This window comes from Nicotiana tomentosiformis, chromosome 9 (genome assembly GCF_000390325.3).
Source record: "Nicotiana tomentosiformis chromosome 9, ASM39032v3, whole genome shotgun sequence".
NCBI lineage: Eukaryota > Viridiplantae > Streptophyta > Magnoliopsida > Solanales > Solanaceae > Nicotiana > Nicotiana tomentosiformis.
In genome coordinates, this window is record NC_090820.1 from 75,089,832 (window position 1) to 75,110,753 (window position 20,922).

The 20,922-nt window shown below is 40.0% G+C and overlaps 1 protein-coding gene and 1 non-coding gene across 2 annotated transcripts; both read right to left on the bottom strand.

Moving 5' to 3' along the window:
- Positions 1 to 576: 576 nt before the first annotated feature.
- On the bottom strand, positions 577 to 683 carry LOC117273891 (small nucleolar RNA R71). The gene has a single exon (XR_004503914.1). It is a non-coding gene; the product is annotated as a small nucleolar RNA R71 (small nucleolar RNA).
- Positions 684 to 13,617: 12,934 nt separating this feature from the next.
- LOC138899003 (uncharacterized) lies at positions 13,618 to 14,139 on the bottom strand. The gene has a single exon (XM_070185114.1). It carries the CDS (start codon positions 14,137 to 14,139, stop codon positions 13,618 to 13,620), a length of 522 nt encoding a protein of 173 aa, XP_070041215.1.
- Between the last annotated feature and the right edge of the window lie 6,783 nt (positions 14,140 to 20,922).

Below are 20,922 nucleotides of genomic sequence, written 5' to 3' on the forward strand. Positions count from 1 at the left end.
GGCAATCCTCAACCAAGGAAGTTATGGCGGGATAATGTTGATTTGTCTTCAAGAGAGGTAACCCAGCAAAGAGAAAAACCTGCACGAGATGCCGATGAGACAGCTCTTCGAAATGCACAACTTGTCTGTGAAGAGGGGAGGGCTCGGAGAGTTGCTCAGGATCTACCTTTGGGTGTAGAACAATTCGGAAATATAGCTCCCGGTGTTGGGCGACCACTGGGTGATTTTGCTAGACCGGTCTACAGCCAAGGCTTATCAAGTGTGAGACCACCTCCAGTTGCAGCTAATAATTTTGAGTTGAAGCAGGGGTTGCTTCAAACCCTTCAAAATAGCTATGTCTTCAGAGGAAAGATGAATGAAGACCCAAACAGTCATCTAATGGACTTCGAAGAGATTATGAACTCCTTTCAATATAACGGTGTGTCACAAGATGCAGTTTACTTAAGGGCATTCCCCTTCACTCTCAAAGATGATGCAAAGCACTGGCTTTGCAATTTTCCTAATGAATCTATTAAAACATGGGATGAGATGACCAAAACTTTTCTTGACAAATATTTCTCATCAGCTAAGACGGGCAGGTTTAGAAGAGAAATTCATAACTTTTGCCAGAACGAGACTGAAAATGTGTTTGAAGCCTGGGAGAGGTTTAAGGAGATAATGCAAAAGTGTCAACATAGTGGAATTGCACTCTGGATGCAACTCCAGGACTTTTGGGATGGATTGACACCAACCTCACGAAGAACATTGAGTAATGCAACTAGAGGCCCGTTGATAAAAAAGACTCCAGAGGAGATAGTCACAATTCTAGATGAGTTATCTGAGGATGCAACTCACTGGCCCTCCAAAATTGCTGAAAGAAGAAGATCAATTGGTGTTCCCCAAGTTGACGCTAACACATCTGTGTAGATACAACTTGATGCCATAGCCAAGGAAATAAGGAAGATGACCTTATCCTCAATACATAGCGAGCCCTATGTAGCGTGTGATATATGTGGAAGAGGTCACCCTAATCATGAGTGTCAAGCATCAATCGAGGAAGTTAATGCTGTCGTGAATTATAACTTCAATGCAATGGGTCAGAAACACCCTGTTTTTTTGGAGTTTGCCTAGGGGTACTGCAAATGCATGGAAACAAAACAATCCTAGATTTCAAGGATAATGAGCTCCTAGTTTTGTGAATCAACCGAGGCTTGAAGATCTAATAAAGTCCTTTATTATCAAGACAGATGAGAGATTAGATGCTCATGGTTCAACTATCAAAGAACTTGGCACTGGTTTGCAAAATTTGGATAAGCAAGTGGGACAAATTGCAACTGTATTGTCTGAGAGAATCCCAAGTATTCTACCAGCTGACACTGAAAGAAATCCCAAAGAAACAGTAAATGTTGTGACCTTGAGAAGCGGGCAAGTGTTGAAAGATTCCACTCCAATCCAAAAAGAGATTGTGCTTGAAAAAGAAAGTGGGCGGTAGCTGAAAAATGAAGTTGATAAGAAGAAGAAAGTCAAGAAGGGAGCTGAGAAAAAGAAGGAGAACTTCAATAAGGGAGAAATCTAATAAGAGCGAGCACATGCCTGCTCTACCTTTTCCCCAAATTCTGTATAGAGAAAAGCTGGACAAACAGTTTGAGAGATTTCTAGATATGCTGAGACAGGTTAATGTAAATTTGCCATTCACAGAATTTCTCTCACAAATGCCAGCTTATGCCAAATTCTTGAAGGAGAACCATACAAATAAGAAGAGGATAGAATAGACATCAGTGGTCAAGCTCACAGAGCATTGGAGTGCAATCTTGCAAAACAAACTCCCACAAAAGTGTGGATATCCAGGGAGTTTTACTATACCTTGCTCATTAGGCACTCTTAATTTTGATAAGTCTTTATGTGATTCTGTTGCCTAAACTAATTTAATGCCTTTGTCTATTTATAGGAAATTTGAGAATGAGCTTAGACAGATAAGGTCTACACCAATATCTTTGCAGCTGGCAGACCAAACAACTATAATACCTGAGGGGATAGGGGAAGATGTCTTAGTTCGGGTAGATAAGTTTGTATTTTGTAGATTTCATTGTGGTAAAGATGGAGGAGAATAAAGAGGTCCCCCTTATCTTACAAAGACCATTCTTAGCGATGGGCAGAGCAATATTAGACATACATGATAGAAAGCTCATGCTTAGAGTGGGTGAGGAAATGGTGACCTTCGAGATGAATGTGGAGATATGGGTGAGAAAGGAGAAGCCAAATGCAAGTTTAGGGTGGAGAGTGAAAAGCTCGAAAGAGAAGGTCCCAGTGATTGAGAAAGACATGTGTGGGGTGTACCCCAGGAAGGCTGAGAAGAAGCTGTCTACGTGGATGTGTGCACTAGTTCGGGCACGAAGAATGGAGCCCGACTTATTCAGACCCCGACTAGAGATTCAGGGAAGTTTCCTCTTCCTTAGGCTTTTTAATTGTGTATCATGGGGACATGCCACAACTTAAATTATGGGGTGGGGGATATATTTGTATGTATGTTGTATGTATATTAATTTGGTTAGTTGTAGTAGTTTGATAGAAAAATAATTGGTAAACCATAAAAATTTTAAAATTTTCGATTTTTCCCGACGAGGGATATCATTCGACGGGTTTCTTTAGGGATTAAAGTAAAAAGAAAAAAAAGATTTTCTTTTGTAATTAGTGTATTAATTCCCCCTTGGTTTTTCTTTGTACCACAGTTCTTTTCCAAGGGTTTTATTTGAACCGGGTGTAGTTAGTTTTTATTTTTGTTAGAAATAGGAAACCTTGTGCTATGATTTGAATTGGAAGCAATATATCGTAACTCTATCATAACTTGAGAATAGTGAGTGCTTTAGTTGTGAGATTTAAGCTCAATTTCTGACTCTTGTATAAGTACCATAAACTGTATGATCTTAACTTTGGTTAACTGCTTTGACCAGAGTGTCTTGGTAATCCGATCCTGAGTGAGTTATGTGCCATGTGGATGTGAGTTTTTGTGTTATTCTATGCATTGCATTTGATGTCTAGAACTTGCCCTGTGTGTGTGAAAAGCGAAATAGTAGCTTGTTCAGTCTTGGAGGTGATATAGGCATTTCTTTGTTGAGCCAGTTATATGCTTTTATCCACCTAATTTTTACGTATCTTAGTTAACCCCTTTGAGCCTGTAATCTTGTTTCTTTGGCAACTACATTACAAGTCTTACCCATTTGTTTGAATTGACCATCTATTTGAACCCTGTACCTCTCATGAGCATTTGAAATTATTATGAACTTTGTAAAAATTTGAAGTGTGGGGTGGTTGATTTGGATTTTGAGTGGAGCTAATGAAATAAGGAGAAAGGTGCATTGTTTTAAAAAAAGGTAAGAGCCACTTGAAAGAGAAATAAAAATATAGTTGTATTGTTGTGCAAAATATTCTTTGATAGTTTTCAACTCTTGATGTAATTATGCTTTAAGAAGTTGGGAGTTAATGTATATTGATGTGAAGGTGGAGTTATGGTTTGACATAAGTGTGGGGCTTTTGAAAGGTTAATTGTATGTATTAAAGTACTTAAGGAGGTGTAGTAACTCTTATATCCAAATGTATCCTACCCATCTTGTAGCCTACATTACAACCAATTAAAGTCCTACTTGATCCTTGACTGAATGAACTCGAATTAGTAGAGTAGTACACTACGGGCAAGCCTATGGTTCATCTTTTGTGGCATATGAATGTTGTTTTTGAGAGTGAGCGAATTCTTTCTATCTCGAGTTCCTAATTGTTCTTAATTTCTATGGTGTGTGGAACTACTCTCTATTGTTGTGTGAGGGCACTTGATTCATGAAGGGAAGTTAATGTTGTTGACCTCTAGGTTAGAGTAAGTGAGTGAGTTGTAAATAATTCATGGTACCTGCGAGTCAAATGTTGAGGCTAGGATGTTACACTATTGTGCTTAATCTATTTTAAATATTCTTTGTATGATGAGTTATGCGAGTTGTGTAATGAGGTCGTGTCTATATAAAGTTTAGTTTGATTGCTCGAGGACGAGCAATGGTTTAAGTGTGGGGTGTTGATGGTAGGCTATAATTGCGTTTTTAGTTGCTTATCGCACTCTAATTTACTGAACTTTAATTGCGTTGAGCTTTCAATCGTTAGTGTTTTGCACTAATTGTGTGTTTTATGCCTTGTATAAGTGATTCTGAGTTATGTAGATATTGTGGAACTAATTCGAGTTATTTGGAGATTTGAAGTCTGATTAAAAGCCCAAAGTAATAAGCCGAGATCATTTTCGGGGGTCGAGGATCATTGCTGGAAGTCAAAATTTTCAAGGAAGAATCAACTGTTGAAAAATACACTAGTGCGACGCATCTATGTAAATTTATGTCAAAAATTGGCAAAGTTCAGAGGCCACCCAGGTGCGCGAGCGCGCACTGGGCGCGCAAGTTAGGCAGTGTTCAGGCCAAAGTGCGCGGCCATATGCGCGAGCACACTCCCAGGTGCGCGGCCGCGCACGTCAGACTCCAGAAAGAGTTCTATTTCGCGTAAGAGAAGGTGTGTTCATTTGGGCCCGACCCTACTTGGTATATATACATGGATAAACGGTATATTTGGGACTTTTGACACATCTAAGACCTAAGGAAACTAAGGAGAAGTGGGAGAAGCAAGAGCACAATGATTTCATCATTCAATCCTAACTCAGGACAAGAGGTTGGATCGTTGTATGTTTTCCTTTAACTTAAACTTATTTGTGATGGATTACTCCATATTTATGGAGTAGTTCTCTTTAGGGATTTATGGATTTGGTGTATTGATAATTGTTTGTGGATATTAACTCTATTTTTTATGTATTGGATCATTTTGGGTGTTTTAATTGTTGCATCTATTTTTACAAGTTCATGTAATCGAAAGAGGCATAACTTGTGATGTTTGTGCATTATCTTGTTGATTGAATTCATTAATTCCTCATAGTAATCAAAAGAGGCTAGTTGAGTGATTGTTTAGACCTTGTCAGGAGGATAATCGAAAGAGGTTCTCCTAAAGACCAATCTACTACGAATTTCTGCATATCTTCACCGAGCTTAACTTGGTTCATATTGTGAGGTTGAGACTTATTCGAGAGAGGAGTTCGACTGAATGTTTGAACTAATAATTGAGTGAAGTCGAGAGACTCACTTTAACCTTATAAGTGTATCGACTAGAGTTAAATCCCAGACAAGTATGTTGCAACTATTCAATCAACCCCTATTTTCTTCCATTGATATCTTCTTTTGCTTACCCTTGTTGCGTTTGTCATTAGCCAATAGTTTAGACTTTTAGTTAATTTTAGTTTTAATCACACAAATCTAAATTATCGATCATCTTGGATATCAATAAAACTAGAAGCTACGAAAACACTGTTTAAATCTAGTCCATGTGGATTCAATATTTTTCTAAACTATATTCTACTAGCGAGCATATATTAAGTGTATGTTTTGCGCTCGTCAAGAAGTCAAGCGCATATGCGTTCCCAGGTCTGCAAAAGCGATTTTACCTAGCTTAAGTGAAAGCCACACGTGCGATGGACTTTCCGCAGGTTCGGAGCCGCTGAAGCGGAATCACTGGGCAGAAAAGGAGCAGAACGAGGGTTTGTTTCCATTTTTCATCTTTTGAGTTTCAAGGAGTTGATCGGAATAAGTTATTTTGACTCGGATTTTACTATTATATATAAATTCATCATTGTTTTTATCATTTAATTAGTGTTTTGAGTTGGAAGAATTGGGGAATTTTGTGAAAACTTCCTAAGCTATAATTTGAGGATACGAAGGACGATTTGATGTCGGAATTGAATAATTTTAGTCTGGTTGGACTCGTTATTGAATGAGTGTTTGGATTTTGTAAGGTTTGGTCGGCTTTCGAGACGCGGGATCGAGGTTGACTTTTGAGTTAACTTTTTAATTTTCTTTAAAGATTGCAACTTTATTATCCGAAATAGTTTCTTATGGTTTGTATTTGTGGTATAAAGTTATTTTGGCTAGATTCGAGCCGTTCGGAGTTTTATATTCGCAAAAAAAGCTTACTAGCAGATTGAGTTAGCTTGTTTGAGGTAAGTATCATGCCTAACTTTGTGTGGGTGGAACTACCCCTTAGGATTTGGTTGATTGTGCTATTTGTGATATGTGAGAGCCGTGTACACAAGGTGGTGAGTGGGTACATGGGCTATACGTGGTATTTGACCAGTTTAGGCTATTTGGATGCTTTTCATGCCTTTAATTGAATTGTCATAGCATGTTATATTTTTATTGTTAGTCTACCCTTACATGTATTAATCTATCCTCACATGCCTTATTTGACATTGTTAAAACTTGTTCCACTTTTTACTTATTATTTGCTCTTATATGCTTTAGTTGAAGTTATTGCCTTCCTTATTGTCTGTTACTTCTTTAATTGTTGAATTGTTTACTTGAAGTTGGTGTTTTTATGGGATAGCTTCTTGTTGAGTTATTGGTGTTGAAGTTGTAAGAGTCGTGATTACATTGAGGCAAAGTTGTTAATTGTTGAAATACCATTCTTTTTGAGCTATTCACTTTCAGTTTGCTATTGTTGAGGCTCTTGTATACATTGTGGTTGAGGCATGAGCTATTTGTTGTGAAAACATTGGTTTTGTTGATTCTTTAGGCAAGTTGTGTCATATGGGCACTTGTGGTGCGAGTTGTTATAGTGTTGTGATATTGATGCTCATGCAGTGGTGTAAGGATATTGGTTAATGTGCATGCGATGGCATAAGGTGGGATTTATGTGCGTGTTGCTAGTAAGGGAATTACTTGAAGCCACGCGGCGACATAAGGTGGGCTAAAGTACGTGTAGCTATTTCGGGAAAAATGTTTTCAAACTATCTAAATGTAAGGCTCACGTGGTGGTATAAGGAAAGATTGTGATTGAAATTGTGAAAAGTGAATATGAGGCGGTACCTCAATTCTGATTCTTATTTATTATTTTTCATTTCCCTCACTTGTAATTGCCCGCATTGTTTTCTTGATGTTCTTATTATGTGTTTCTTCCTGGTTGCCTTTATTGCGATACCAGTTCTAGCCTCATTTTTCCTCGTTTCCTTTATTAGACTGTACTGCACTTGTTCCGCTTACTTTTCTTATCCTAGTAGGTATCTTGACCTGGCCTCGTCACTACTTTATCGAGGTTAGACTTGATACTTACTGGGTACCGTTGAGGTGTAGTCATACTACCCTTCTGCACATCTTTTTGTGTAGATCCAGGTACCACATATCAGACTAGACATCAATGATTTGGCTGTACCTCTCGGAGATTTCAAGGTATACCTTCTTGGCGTCCGCATGCCTCGGAGTCATCATCTGTCCTTGATTCTTTTCTGCTGCTTACTCTTTACTTAGAAAGTGATGTATTAACGATGTTTCAGTATATTCGTGTAGAGTTTATGACTCACTCTCACAAGATTTTAGGAGTTATTGTCAGCTGTATTGTGGAGTTCTTTTATGATAGCTAGTTGGTTTAATTTTGAAGTTCTATTATTATTTACGTTATTTCTCCATGTATGTTAGGTTTACCCAGTCTTAGAGACTAGGTACCATCACGACATCGTATGATAGAGATAGGAGTTGTGACAACCGGCAACCTGGAATGAGTTCAAACCAATCTGAAACACGTCCCAAACTCACCCGAGCCCTCGGGTGTCACAACCCCAATTTTCCACCTTAGGATGTTGTGGTGGTACCTAGTCTCTAATACTAGGTAAGCCTAAAATTCAATGATATCTTAACAGAGATAATAAAATAAACCGATTAAGCTCATAATAACTCATAAATGGAACATCAATAACATAATCCCCAAAATCGGTGGAAGTGAGTCATAAGCTCTACAAAATGTGCTAACATCTCTAATACGACACTGTCTGGTAATAGGGTAAACAATAGTAAAGGAAATAACAGAAGGTAACTCTGAGACCTGCAAACATCGAGCAGGTATGTCACGCCCCGACCTTGAGGAGCGCGACCGGCGCTCAACCGATATAACCCGGCCGAGCAAGCCTGCTGAATTTCCTTCTACCCAACTCACTCATAAATAAAGAGAATATAAACTACATTTATTAATACCACGAGGGTTCATGAACAACACTAGTTCCATCACCATTAGTTACTTCATTTATAAGTCTTAAAAACAATACACTTCACAACAGCATGAGATACAATTACGACATCTTTAGTTTAACTTTCCCACACTAATACACAACCCACACTATGTCAATGGAGCCTCTAATAGATATAAAAGAGTACAATGATGGTGCCGACAATAAGGCTCCGGCTATACCTCAAAACATAATACACACGGAACAAAAGATGCACAACCTCAAAATGAAGTGGGGCTCACCAAGTCAGCTAGGAAAAAGTGTACTCCTATCATTGGTCAATGCCTCCCGCTGTGGAACCACCAGCATCCATTAAAGATGCAACGCCCCCCGCAAAAGATACGTTAGTACATGTCGAATAGTACTAGTATGAAAACCAAAACACCTATTCAAGGACTTGGAAATACAACATGAATATGATGAATCAATTTAACAATCATAGGGCTTATGTAGCCATAAAAGTCAAATCAGATTTATTAAGAACTTCCAATAACACTTATAAATTTCAAGTCGAGAATCCTCTACAACTACCTTTACACAGAGCGACCTTTCTGCCTCACCCCAGTGTATGCGGGTGGAGGTGCAATCACAATACCAGAAACTCTAGCTACATGCATGCATAAATTACAACTAGTTTAATCACATTGATTTCATACAATATCTTCTTCCCAAAGAGGTATAACATGATTAAGTCAAAAATATAGAATCATTAACACACGAGGGTTCTAGCACATTATGCCAATCGAACATGAATTCTACTAGTTTGAATACTCCTCATCAATAGCATTCCATGTCCGAACTTTACACAATGCAGTTTTGTAATAACACTAGAATTCCAATACCAGAAAAAAGGGTTTACCCTTCATATATCTCTTTGATCTTCCCTTAATTCACAACACGGTTTCGAAAATCCTAGCAACTTCGATGTATTTAGAGACATAGCAAAATTGAACAAAAATTAGGAAGATATTCATGGTATCAGCTCTTTTGAGAATTTTATCAAACACTAGGTGTGCAAATTTGATTACAAAGTTCTTCCACAAGATTTCCTTCACTCCACTACAAAGTTCTTCACTCCACAAATTTGGGAGTTTACTCATACTAGTTAAATTTCCTCCCCACCATCCTCATAGTTATATGCATGCATAAATTACAACTCCCATACTAAAAAATCATACTCCCAAATTACCCATCTTATACCAAAACTCGAAATTAAAGACTAGGGTTTGAACCTTACCTCTTGGATGAAGACCTTGTGAGTTTTCCTTGTGAATTCTCCAAGTCTTCAGCAAGGATTGATGAACAATTAGCCTAGGGTACCCCCTTTATCTAGAACACTATCAATACTCTCTAAAATAAAGATTTTTGCTTCAAAAGAGTCCCTCCACTTCAATATATCGAAATAGGGTTGGGGTCAAAAATTAGAAAAATTGAAGCCTCGACGCAAATTTGTGGTCGCATATGGGACCGCATAATGCTTCTGTAGTCCGTAAAATAGACCGCATAATTTCCCTCCGGAACTGGGCAATTCTGCCTCATTCTGCGACTGGTCTACAGTCCACAGACCAATTCTGCGGTCGTATAATGGACCGCAGAACCTCTTTCCGAATTTTCTCATGTTGATTATGTGATGGAATTTGCGACCCGCAAAACGGTTTTTCGGTCGCATAATGGACCGCATAATGGTCCTTAAAATTTACCTCAAGTATCTGCTTCACTACGACCGATCTATTGCCTGCAGAGTGATTCTGCGGTTGCATAGTGGACCGTAGAAATACCGTAGTCTACAACACGATTCCTTCAACTCCACAATGCACTGTTCAACCCAAAAGGTCCACTTAGGATTTCTACAATTATCAACGCATAAGTCCACCCAGACATCACGAGGGGGCCTTACATACTCCCCCACTTAGGATCATTCGTTGTTCAACCCAAAAGGTCCACTTAGGATTTCTACAATTATCAACGCATAAGTCCACCCAAACATCACGAGGGGGCCTTACATACTCCCCCACTTAGGATCATTCGTTCTCGAATGAGGGTCAAAATTTCACTATTTGCACCCAATGTGACTCAGCTGCTATAACACACACCCGCAGTTCCAAATTTTTGACTAACTCCCTAAATTTCCAAACCTTTTGCCAGAGTCTACCCTGTAATTGGACCTATCAACCTACCAGAGAATCCCAAAAATAGTCCGAACAACGTATACATGAACCAACAATGCAACATAACATTAAAACAATGCCAACCGTGGCCTCATGAGCAATATACTACCAAAAAGGGACACCTTCAACATCAACTGTACAAATGATACATAATTCATAAAAGGTAACTCTTAGCATTTTCATAGAACACAACTTTATAAATACATGGCTATTCAAACAAGTGAGGGTACTCCTTCTTTATTTCTTCCCCGGCCTCCCAGATGGCCTCTTCGATTTGTTGGTTCGCCATAACACTTTCACGGAGATAACCTCTTTATTCCTCAACTTTTGGAACTTGCCTATCAAGAATTTCAACTGGATTTTCTTCATAAGTCAATTATTCATTAACCTCAATTGGATCAACCGGAACAATGAGCGACGAGCCTCCAACCACCTTTTTCAACATGGACACATGGAACACCTGGTTCACTAAAGACATCTCTAGAGGTAGTTCAAGCCTATACGCTACCTGGCCAATCCTCCGAATGATTATGTACAGTCCGACATACCTCGGACTCAATTTGCCTTTCTTACCAAACTGCATTACGACCTTCATGGGGGAAACCTTCAAGAATACCCAATCATCATCTTTAAACTCCAAGTCCTTACGATGCACATCCGAATAGGACTTCTGACGACTCTGAGTAGTTTTCAACCGTTCTGTAATGATCTAAACCTTATCCATAGCCTGATGCACAAGGTCCGGCCCTATCAATTCTACTTCCCCAATCTCGAATCACCCAATAGGAGATCTACATCTCCTACCATATAAAGCCTCAAATGGTGCCATATGAATGCTAGCATGATAACTGTTGTTGTAGGAAAACTCTATGAGTGGCAAATGATCATCCCAGCTACCCCTGAAGTCAAGAACACTAGCTCGCAACATATCCTCAAGCGTCTAAATAGTCCGCTCTGCCTGCCCGTCAGTCTGTGATTGAAAGGCTGTACTAAGATTCATATGCGTACCCAAACTTTGCTGAAACCTCTTCCAAAAATTAGTCGTGAACTGTGCCCCCAATCTGAGATAATAGAAACAGTAGTGCCATGCAACCTGACTATTTCCTTGATATACAACTGAGCATACTATTGTGCTGTGACGGTAGCCTTAACAGGTAAGAAATGTGCTGATTTTGTGAGTCGGTTCACAATTACTCAAATCAAGTCGAACTTGCGAGGAGTGAGAGGTAGTCCTACCACAAAGTCCATATTGATCATCTCCCATTTCCACATCCGAATTTCTATGTTCTATGCCAACCCATCAAGCCTTTCGTGTTCGGTCTTCACTTATTGATAATATAGACATCTTGCCACAAAGTCCTCTACATTACTCTTCATATCATTCCACCAGTAGACTTCCTTAAGAACATGATACATCTTTGTGGAGCCCGGGTGTACGGAATACTTAGAAGTGTGAGCCTCGATCATGATTCTTTCCCTGAGTCCATCCACAGTTGGAACACATAGTCGCCCTTGGTACCTTAGTGTACCATTATCCATGCTAAGAGAAAAGGCCATGGTCTTATGTTTATGAATTCCCTCCTTCAATTATACGAACAACGGGTCGTTGTATTTCTTTTCCTTGACTTCCACAACAAGCGATGATTCAGCCTTATTTTGCACAATGACTCCTCCTTAACTAGAATACGCAAGAAGAACTCCCAAACTAGCCAACCGATGAACTTTCTTGGCCAACGGCCTATGATATGACTCCAAGTGAGAAAAACTACCCATATATTTCCGTCTAAGAGTATCCGCTACAACATTAGCATTCCCAGGATGATACAAAATATCGATGTCGTAATCCTTGAGTAGTTTAAGCCACTTTCTCTGCCTCAAATCTAACTCCTTCTATTTGAAAGTTTATTGAAGACTCTTGTGGTCCGCGAATATATCCACATGGACCCCATGCAGATAATGACGCCTAATTTTCAATGCAAATACCACCACCGCAAGTTCTAAATCATGTGTTGGATTTCTTTTTCATGATTTTTGAGTTGCCTAGAAGCATAAGCTAACACCTTGCCATGTTGCATTATTAAGCACCCAAGTTTGATTCTTGAAGCATCACAGTATACCACAAACCCATATGTACCCTCTTGTAGGGTCAACACTGGTGCCATACGCAACCTCAATTTCAACTCCTGAAAGCTCCTTTCACAAGCATCTGACCATTGGAACGTAACTGCCTTCTGCGTCAATTTAGTCAACGGAGAGGCAAGGGTAGAGAATCTCTCCACAAACTTTCTATAATACCCAGCTAAGCCTAAGAAACTGTGAATCTCTGTTGGGGTAGTACGTCTAGGCCAATTCCTCGCCGCTGAAATCTTCTGAGGATCGACCTTAATTCCTTCTCTGGAGACCACATGGCCCAAGAATGTAACTGATTCAAGCCAAAATTCACATTTCGAAAACTTTGCATACAACTTGTGTTGATATTGGTTCTAAAGAACTGTCCTGAGATGATCGGCATGGTCCTATCGACCTCGTAAATATACTAGAATATCGCCAATGAACACTATCACAAAAGAGTCAAGAAAAGGCTTGAAGACTCGATTCATAAGGTCCATGAAAGCTGCTGGGGTATTTGTTAGCCCAAAAGACATTACCAGAAATTCAAAGTGCCCATACCGAGTCCTGAAAGCTATTTTCGGAATATCCTGCTCCCTGAACTTCAATTGGTGATACCCGGATCTTAAATCAATATTGGAAAATACTTAACACCCTGCAATTGGTCAGAAAAATCATCTATCCTTGGCATTGGGTACTTATTTTTGATTGTAACCTTGTTGAGCAGCCGATAGTTAATACAGATCCTTAGCGACCCATCCTTCTTTCTTACAAATAGAACTAGTGCGCCCCAAGGCGACATAATTGTCCGGATGAAACCCTTATCAAACAAATATTTCAATTGTTCCTTTAGATCTTTCAATTCTGCTGGTCCCATTCTTTAGGGTGGAATAGATATAGGTTGCATGCCCAACATCACATCAATCCCGAAATCAATCTCCTTGTCTGGTGGGATCTCAGGGAGCTCATCCGGAAAGACCTCCAGAAATTCATTCATAATAGGCACAGACTCAAGTGTAGGTGCCTCTACATCGATGTCCGTATCCCAGACCAAATGGTAGACATACCCCTTGTTAATCATCTTCGTGGCCTTAAGGTAAGAAATAAACCTACCCTTCTGCACCACAACCTCCCCCTTCCATTCAATCACTGACTAATTTGGAAATTCAAACCTAACGGTTCTTGTTCGCCAATCAAGCTTAGCAAAACATGAATAAACCCAATCTATTCCCATTATACAGCAAAATCAACCATCCCCAATTCAAGGATATCATCCATGGTGTCCCGACCATGCACCGTGACAACACAATCCCTATAAACCTGCGCGGCCATAATAGACTCGTCAATCGGTGTAGATACTAAGAATAACTCATGGAGCTGTTCCGGTTCTATCCCAAATTCCATAGCAACATAGGGAGTGACATATGAAAAAGTGGGACCGGGATCAATAAGAGCATACACATCATGAGATTGGACAACCAATATACCTGTGACAACATTTGGAGAAGCCTCTGAATCCCGATGCCTCCGCATAGCATAAACTCTGCTGGGTTCTCCCGAACTTTGTGCACCACCCCTAGCTGCACCATGCCCTGCGGGTGCTGGGGTGCCTCTAGCTGGAGGAGGTACTGTAGATGTAGTAGCTACATAACTAGCTTCCTGCGCCGCACCTCTGCCCTTGATCCAGCCGGACGAGCGACAATCCCTCTGAATGTGACCCCTCACACCGCACCCGTAACGTATAGGTAGGTCCATGAAACAGGCAAAAAAGTGCATCCTCCCACACTTAGGGCATGGGAACCTCCGCTGCTGCTGGAAGATTCCTCCAGGCCAACCCTGCTGGTAGGGTCCCCTGTTGCCCTGACTGGGCCCGAATGACTGTGCACTTATCGAAGACTGAGTGAATGATTTAGATGACCCTCCCCTAAATGCCGACCTACCACCACTAGAAGAACCACCCAAGCTGCCCGCGGTCCGGGCCTTGCTACTACCCTGCTACTCCCACACACGCATGCTACCCTACTTCAGGTTCTCAAACTCAGCGGCACGGGCTGCCTTAGTCTCAGCATGGAATAAATGATCTATAAAGGCATCGGTGAACTCACTACACCTCTCTGGAGGGCTCCTTGCCTCATGGGAATCCTCCCATATCTCAAACCAAGAATAGGCCACCCCATTCAGGCGGTAGGAGGCCAACTCCACTCCCTCCGTCTCAGTAGCATGCATAACTCCGAGAGTCTTGTGCATCTCATCAATGAAGTCCTAGGGGTCCTCCCCAGGATCAATACCTGTGAACACTGGAGGATCCAACTAGAGAAACCTGTTCACCCTGGAAATAGCAGAATCCCCTGGCTTACTAGAAGAAGTAGGTACAACATTTGATCTCTGGTCCTGGGAGGCCACTATCTGAGCCAACATCAATATGGTTCCCCTAAGATCCCCAACTGAATCAGCAGGACCAGAAGCTGGAGGTGGAACTGGAATATTAGTTGGAGGAATCGATGCACCCTCAGTGGGCGTAGGAACAAGTGCAGTCTGAGCAGGAGTAGTAGAATCAGGCAGGGTAGTAGTTGGGGAATTATCCTCACCCCTAGTATGCTCACCCGCATCACCAAGTATAGGATCAACTGCCACTCTTGGGGTGACATTGGCTCTCTGGCCAGTTCTTGCCTTCATTTTAGGTGCCATGTACTAAAAATTAGAGCAACGCATGAGTTAAAGGAGGAACAGTTTTGAAATCAGCTTTATCGCACGAACTAGAACATCAAAGAAGGGTGTTATTCTTAAATGCCCAAGTAGCCTCCTAATAATAGATGTGGTCGACAACACACCAATAAGGAGGGCTCTACTAGACACGGCTCCGAGACATCCTAGGACACTTTAAAACCTTAGGCTCTGATACTATGTTTGTCATGCCTCGACCTCGGGGAGCGCGAATGGTGCTCAACCGAGATAACCCGGCCGAGCAAGTCTGCTGGATTTCCTTCTACCCAACTCATCCATAAATAAAGAGAATATAAACTTCATTAATTAATACCGTGAGGGTTCATGAACAACACTAGTTCCATCACCATTAGTTACTTTATTTATAAGTCTCCAAACAATATATTTTACAACTATAGTTTTATAGTGGAAGCATGAGCTACAATTATGACATCTTTAGTTTAACTTTCCCACACTAACACACAACCTACACTATGTCTACATAGCCTCTAATAGATATAAATGAGTATAATGATGGTGCCGGTAACAAGGCTACGACTATACCTCAAAACATAATACACACGGAACAAAAGATGCACAACCCCGGAATGAAGTGGGGCTCACCAAGTCAGCTGGGAAAACATGTACCGCTATAACTGGTTAATGCCTCCCGCCGTGGAACCACCTGCATCCATTAAAGATGCAGCGCCCCCGACAAAAAGGACGTTAGTACATGTCGAATAGTACTAGTATGAAAACCAAAATATCTATTCAAGGACATGGAAATACAACATAAATATGATGAATCATGGTAACAATCATAGGGCTTATGTATCCATAAAAGTCAAAATGGATTTATTAATAACTTCCAATAACACTTATAAATTTCAAGTCGGGAATCCTTTACAACTACCTTTACACAAAGCATCCTTGACGCCTCACCCCAATGTATGCGGGTGGAGGTGCAATCACAATACCAGAGACTCTACACAAAGCGGCCCCGCCACCTCACCCCAATGTATGCGGGTGGAGGTATATTCACAATACCACAACTATACACAAAGCGTCCACGCTTCCTCACTACCCCAACGTATGCGGGTGGAGGTGTAATCACAATACCATAACTCTACACAAAGAGGCCTCGCCGCCTCACCCCAACATATGCGGGTGGAGGTGTAACCACAATGCCGTAGCTCTTGTTCCCAAAATAATAATAATATGTACAAAAGAGTTCCCTTTTTATCAACTCTTTGGAACCTTTGGCCTTAGCAATTGTAATTTCATAAAGTTTCATCATATGAGAAATAAGTGTTTAATCACATTGATTTAATGCCAGATCTTCTTCACAAAGAGGTATAACATAATTAAGTCAAATATAGAGAATCATTAGCACACGAGGGTTCTAACACATTATGCCAATCGGGCATGAATTTTACTAGTTTGAATATTCCTCATCAATAGCATTCCATGTCCGAACATTACACGATAGAGTTTTGTAATAACACAGGAATTTCAATACCAAAAAAAAGAGTTTATCCTTCATACCTCGATTTGAGCCTCTCTTAATTCACTACACAGTTTCAAAAATCCTAGGAACTTCGATCTATTTAGAGACATAGCAAAATTTAACACAAATTAGGAAGATATTCATGGTATCAGCTCATTGGAATATTTTATCAAACACTAGGTGTGCAAATTTGATTACAAAGTTCTTCCACAAGATTTCCTTCAATCCACAACTAATTCAACACCAAGATTTTACTCATACTAGTTAGATTTCCTCCCCACCATCCTCATAGCTACATGCATGCATAAATTACAACACCCATACTTAAAAATCATACTCCCAAATTACCCATCTTATACCCAAACTCGAAATTGAAGACTAGGGTTTGAACCTTACCTCTTGGATGAAGACCTTGTGAGTTTTCCTTGTGAATTCTCTAAGTATTGAGCAAGGATTGATGAACAATTAGCCTAGGGTTCCCCCTCTCTCAAGAACACTGTCAATACTCTCTATAATATCAGATTTGTGCTTCAAAAGAGTCTCTCTACTTCAATATATTGAAATAGGGTCGGGGTCAAATATTAGAAAAATTGAAGCCCCGACGAAGATTTGTGGTCACATATGCGACCACATAATGCTTCTTTAGTCCGCAAAATAGACCGCACAATTGCCCTCCGGAACTGGGCAATTCTGCCTCATTCTGCGACCGGTCTACGGTTGCCCGCAGAGTGATTCTGCGGTTGCATAGTGGACCGCAAAAATGTCGTAGTCTGCAACACGATTCCTTCAACTCCCTAACGCACTGTTCAACCCAAAAGATCCAAGCGGTGGCGAGCTTGCTTGCCGCGAAGAATTTCTACAATCATCAATGCATAAGTCCACGCAGATATTACGAAACCTCGGGTTTTAGGTAAAAATTTCACAGGGCCTTACAAGGTATACCTTGAAGTCTATGAAACGATAACTGAATGATCACTTACATCCAGCACGAGCAGATGTACCTGGATTAGCTAAAAAATTTACAGAAGCATAGTGTGAATACACCAAAATGGTACCCAGTAAGTATCAAGCTTAACCTCGGTAGAGTAGTGACAAGGCTAGGCTAAGACATGTACTAGGATAAGAAAGCTGAACAGAGTATAGCATAGTCTAATAATGGAAAACGAGGAAGTAAATGACACATAAATAGTTTAATAATATAAGCTAACAACGGAAATTTAAACGGTAAAGGCAACAAGTAGTGAACACATGATGAAATAACAAGTAGTCACATACGGACAATTACAAGTAAGACAATAGAGAAAACAACAAGAACTTCTCAACCAACAAGCCTTTTTAACATAGGATGTACAACAAGAATCACAACCGAGGTACCATACCTTATAATCTCATTTCACAATCACAATCCCAATCTTTTCTTATATCACCACGTGAGCCTTGCATTTATTTTTTAAAAAGGTTTTCCCAAAATAGCTACACGTTTATCCCCCTTATCTCATCACATGACTACAAGTAATTCCCTTACTAGCAATATGCATATAAATCCCACCTTATCTCACCGCATGCTTATCAATCTCTTTCCTTATACCACAACATGCGTATCAATATCACAAAACAATAATCAACTCGCACCACATGTGCCCATATGCCACAACACTTGCCAAATCCAACAATACCAATGTTACCACAACACATATCCCACTGCTCAACCACAATGTGTACAAAAATCTCAATAACAACAAAATGGATGAGGAATACTCAAAAAGGAAAGATATCTCCATGATTAACAACTTCAACCTCAATGTGATAATGTCACGCCCCGAACCTAGAAGTGAGACCAGCACCCGGTGCCTCACCTAACCTAGCGTACCAAATTGCGACTAAGGGACTCTGAACATATAATGTCATACTTTGGCCATGGGGCCACCTTGCAAGACAATTTGCGAAGCAAAATATAAAACTGAATGGAAACTAGCGCTAACTAAACATCAATATAAAGCTAGGTCGACAAGGCCGTCATAGCTACTATAGCTAACAAACCACCAAATTATACATACCAGGCCTACAAACCTAACATACTACACTAACCAACAGGATATGTTTACAAGCCTCTACTGATAGATGTACTGTGATCGGAACAGGGGCCCGACCTACCCATAACATATATACAGATATACATAAGATGTACATAAAACTCTAGACCTGGCAACTCCAAAAGATTTGGAGCTTACCAATCAGGCTGAACTCGGGAAACACCTACTGAGGAGGTCTACCCGTCTGTCTGTCTGAACCTGCACGCATGAAATGCAGCGCCCCAGAAAAGGGATGTCAGTACGAAATAATGTACCGAGTATGTAAGGCAATAAAATAACTGAAAGCTGAAACTGAACTGATAATATGATAACTGAAATTAACTGGGAGTCAAAGATGGTCTGGAGATATACTTACCTGCTGATACTGACTCAACTCTTTCAATATATTAAGTAAAATAAATGTCCGGCCCTATAGGGCATAGAACGTGTAACTGCTCCGCCGTAGTATAATCGCTCATAGGCGCTCGGCCATACTAAGCTCTGTATCTTGGCCATTATGGGCTCGCTCAAAGGCGCTCGGCCATAGTAGGCTTGGTATATAACTTACCATCTGATCAGAGGTCGCCCAATAGGGGCCTGCCCACCGATTATAGCTCGATGGTGGTGCAAAGACTATAATACTATATATATATATAGACCTGCTGCTCTCTTGACTGAATAAAGACAAAACTAAACTGAATATGAAGTCTCGATAAGGAATAATATTGTAACTTATGAGACTAGAATAATGTGGATAAATTCATGAATACGAACTTCTCTTTATGTTTCATTATTAACACATGTAGCTACGAGATCATGCCAAAATGAAGGAAGGGCTTAGCCTTAACATACCTTATCACAATCTTTCTAATCACCAAGTTGAAATCACCTCTTCGCACCTTAATCTACAAGAATGATAATAATACTATCGTTAAGTTACAAAAGGTACAACTATCGCACAACGAACGACAAACTTATTTTGTATTAAAACGGGCAGCATCTCCCCTATAATCCTTACTTCCTCCAAATTCAAGATAACACCAACAATACAAGAACAGAACAATAACAACAAATATACATCATTTTCCAGCCCTATATACGCCATCAAATACTACAAAATAGCCCAACACACCCCAATCTCTTCATACAAAAAATGACCACCGTAATAGTGTCAAACGACCCGAAAATGTTATGACGAACGACCATCCAACCACCCTACATTTATATGGTGTTTATACTCCCCCTTACTCCTCAAAAACTCTACAAAATAGTAGTAAAACATGCAGCCCAACAGCAACACAAAACAGTCCACAAAACAGTCCGCTACAAGTGAATAACTCGAACTCACGTCTTCCGATCACTGTCCCGTTAGTTCTTACAAGTATAGAACGACTTACCATGAATTTATAAAAGAAAAACTGGATGAAAGAGAGCAGTAAAATCATCTTATTTGTTGGATAACTCAGCTCCTATCTTGGTTCTGCAAACTCTAGGCTTTACCTCAAATTAGAAGTTGAAAGGGAGAGAAAACCAATTAGAGTTTGTGGGAAATTTTTTGGGAGGATTCTTAGTAGAGCTTATGTTTGGTTATTATGCTCTATTTTAAGTCTAATATATGAAGAAAATAAGAATTTAAAAGGCATCTTTGGACGACCCGAAATGTCCCATTTTTGGGCTTTCATTTAAGCAAGTAGGTGACACACCTACTTGTCACCTTGCAGCTTGCGCAGTATCGAAACCATACCCATATCTCTCTGCTCCGATGTTGTATTGACAAATGGTTTAATGCATTGGAAAATAGAATCATAGATTGATGGGTGGAACACCCCATAACTCTAAGTATATTGGGAGAAAATTGCAGTTACATTTGACCCAAAGTTTCAGTAAATCTTATGAATGTAACTTGTGATGGCTTTCATCGACTTTTGTTCCACAACTCGCTTGACTTCAAAACATAACACGCTGATGTCATACGACTAATATAAATCATAACATAATCTCCTTATCATGTTAATCACCCTAGTATCACCCTAAATGTACATGTTATAACATTCCCAACTTGTCAACTTTCGACGAAACATTATTTTATTCAATTGCTTTAGCTTCTGAACTGTCCAACCCTCTTTGTACTTGTTGTTCATGATATTCAATATTTGTAACCTCAGAGGCAACATGATTAACTTACTTTATATACTTTTAAACTTTATCTCATTTTTGGTCCTACATTAGTTTGCTTACGATGCATTTTTACGTACG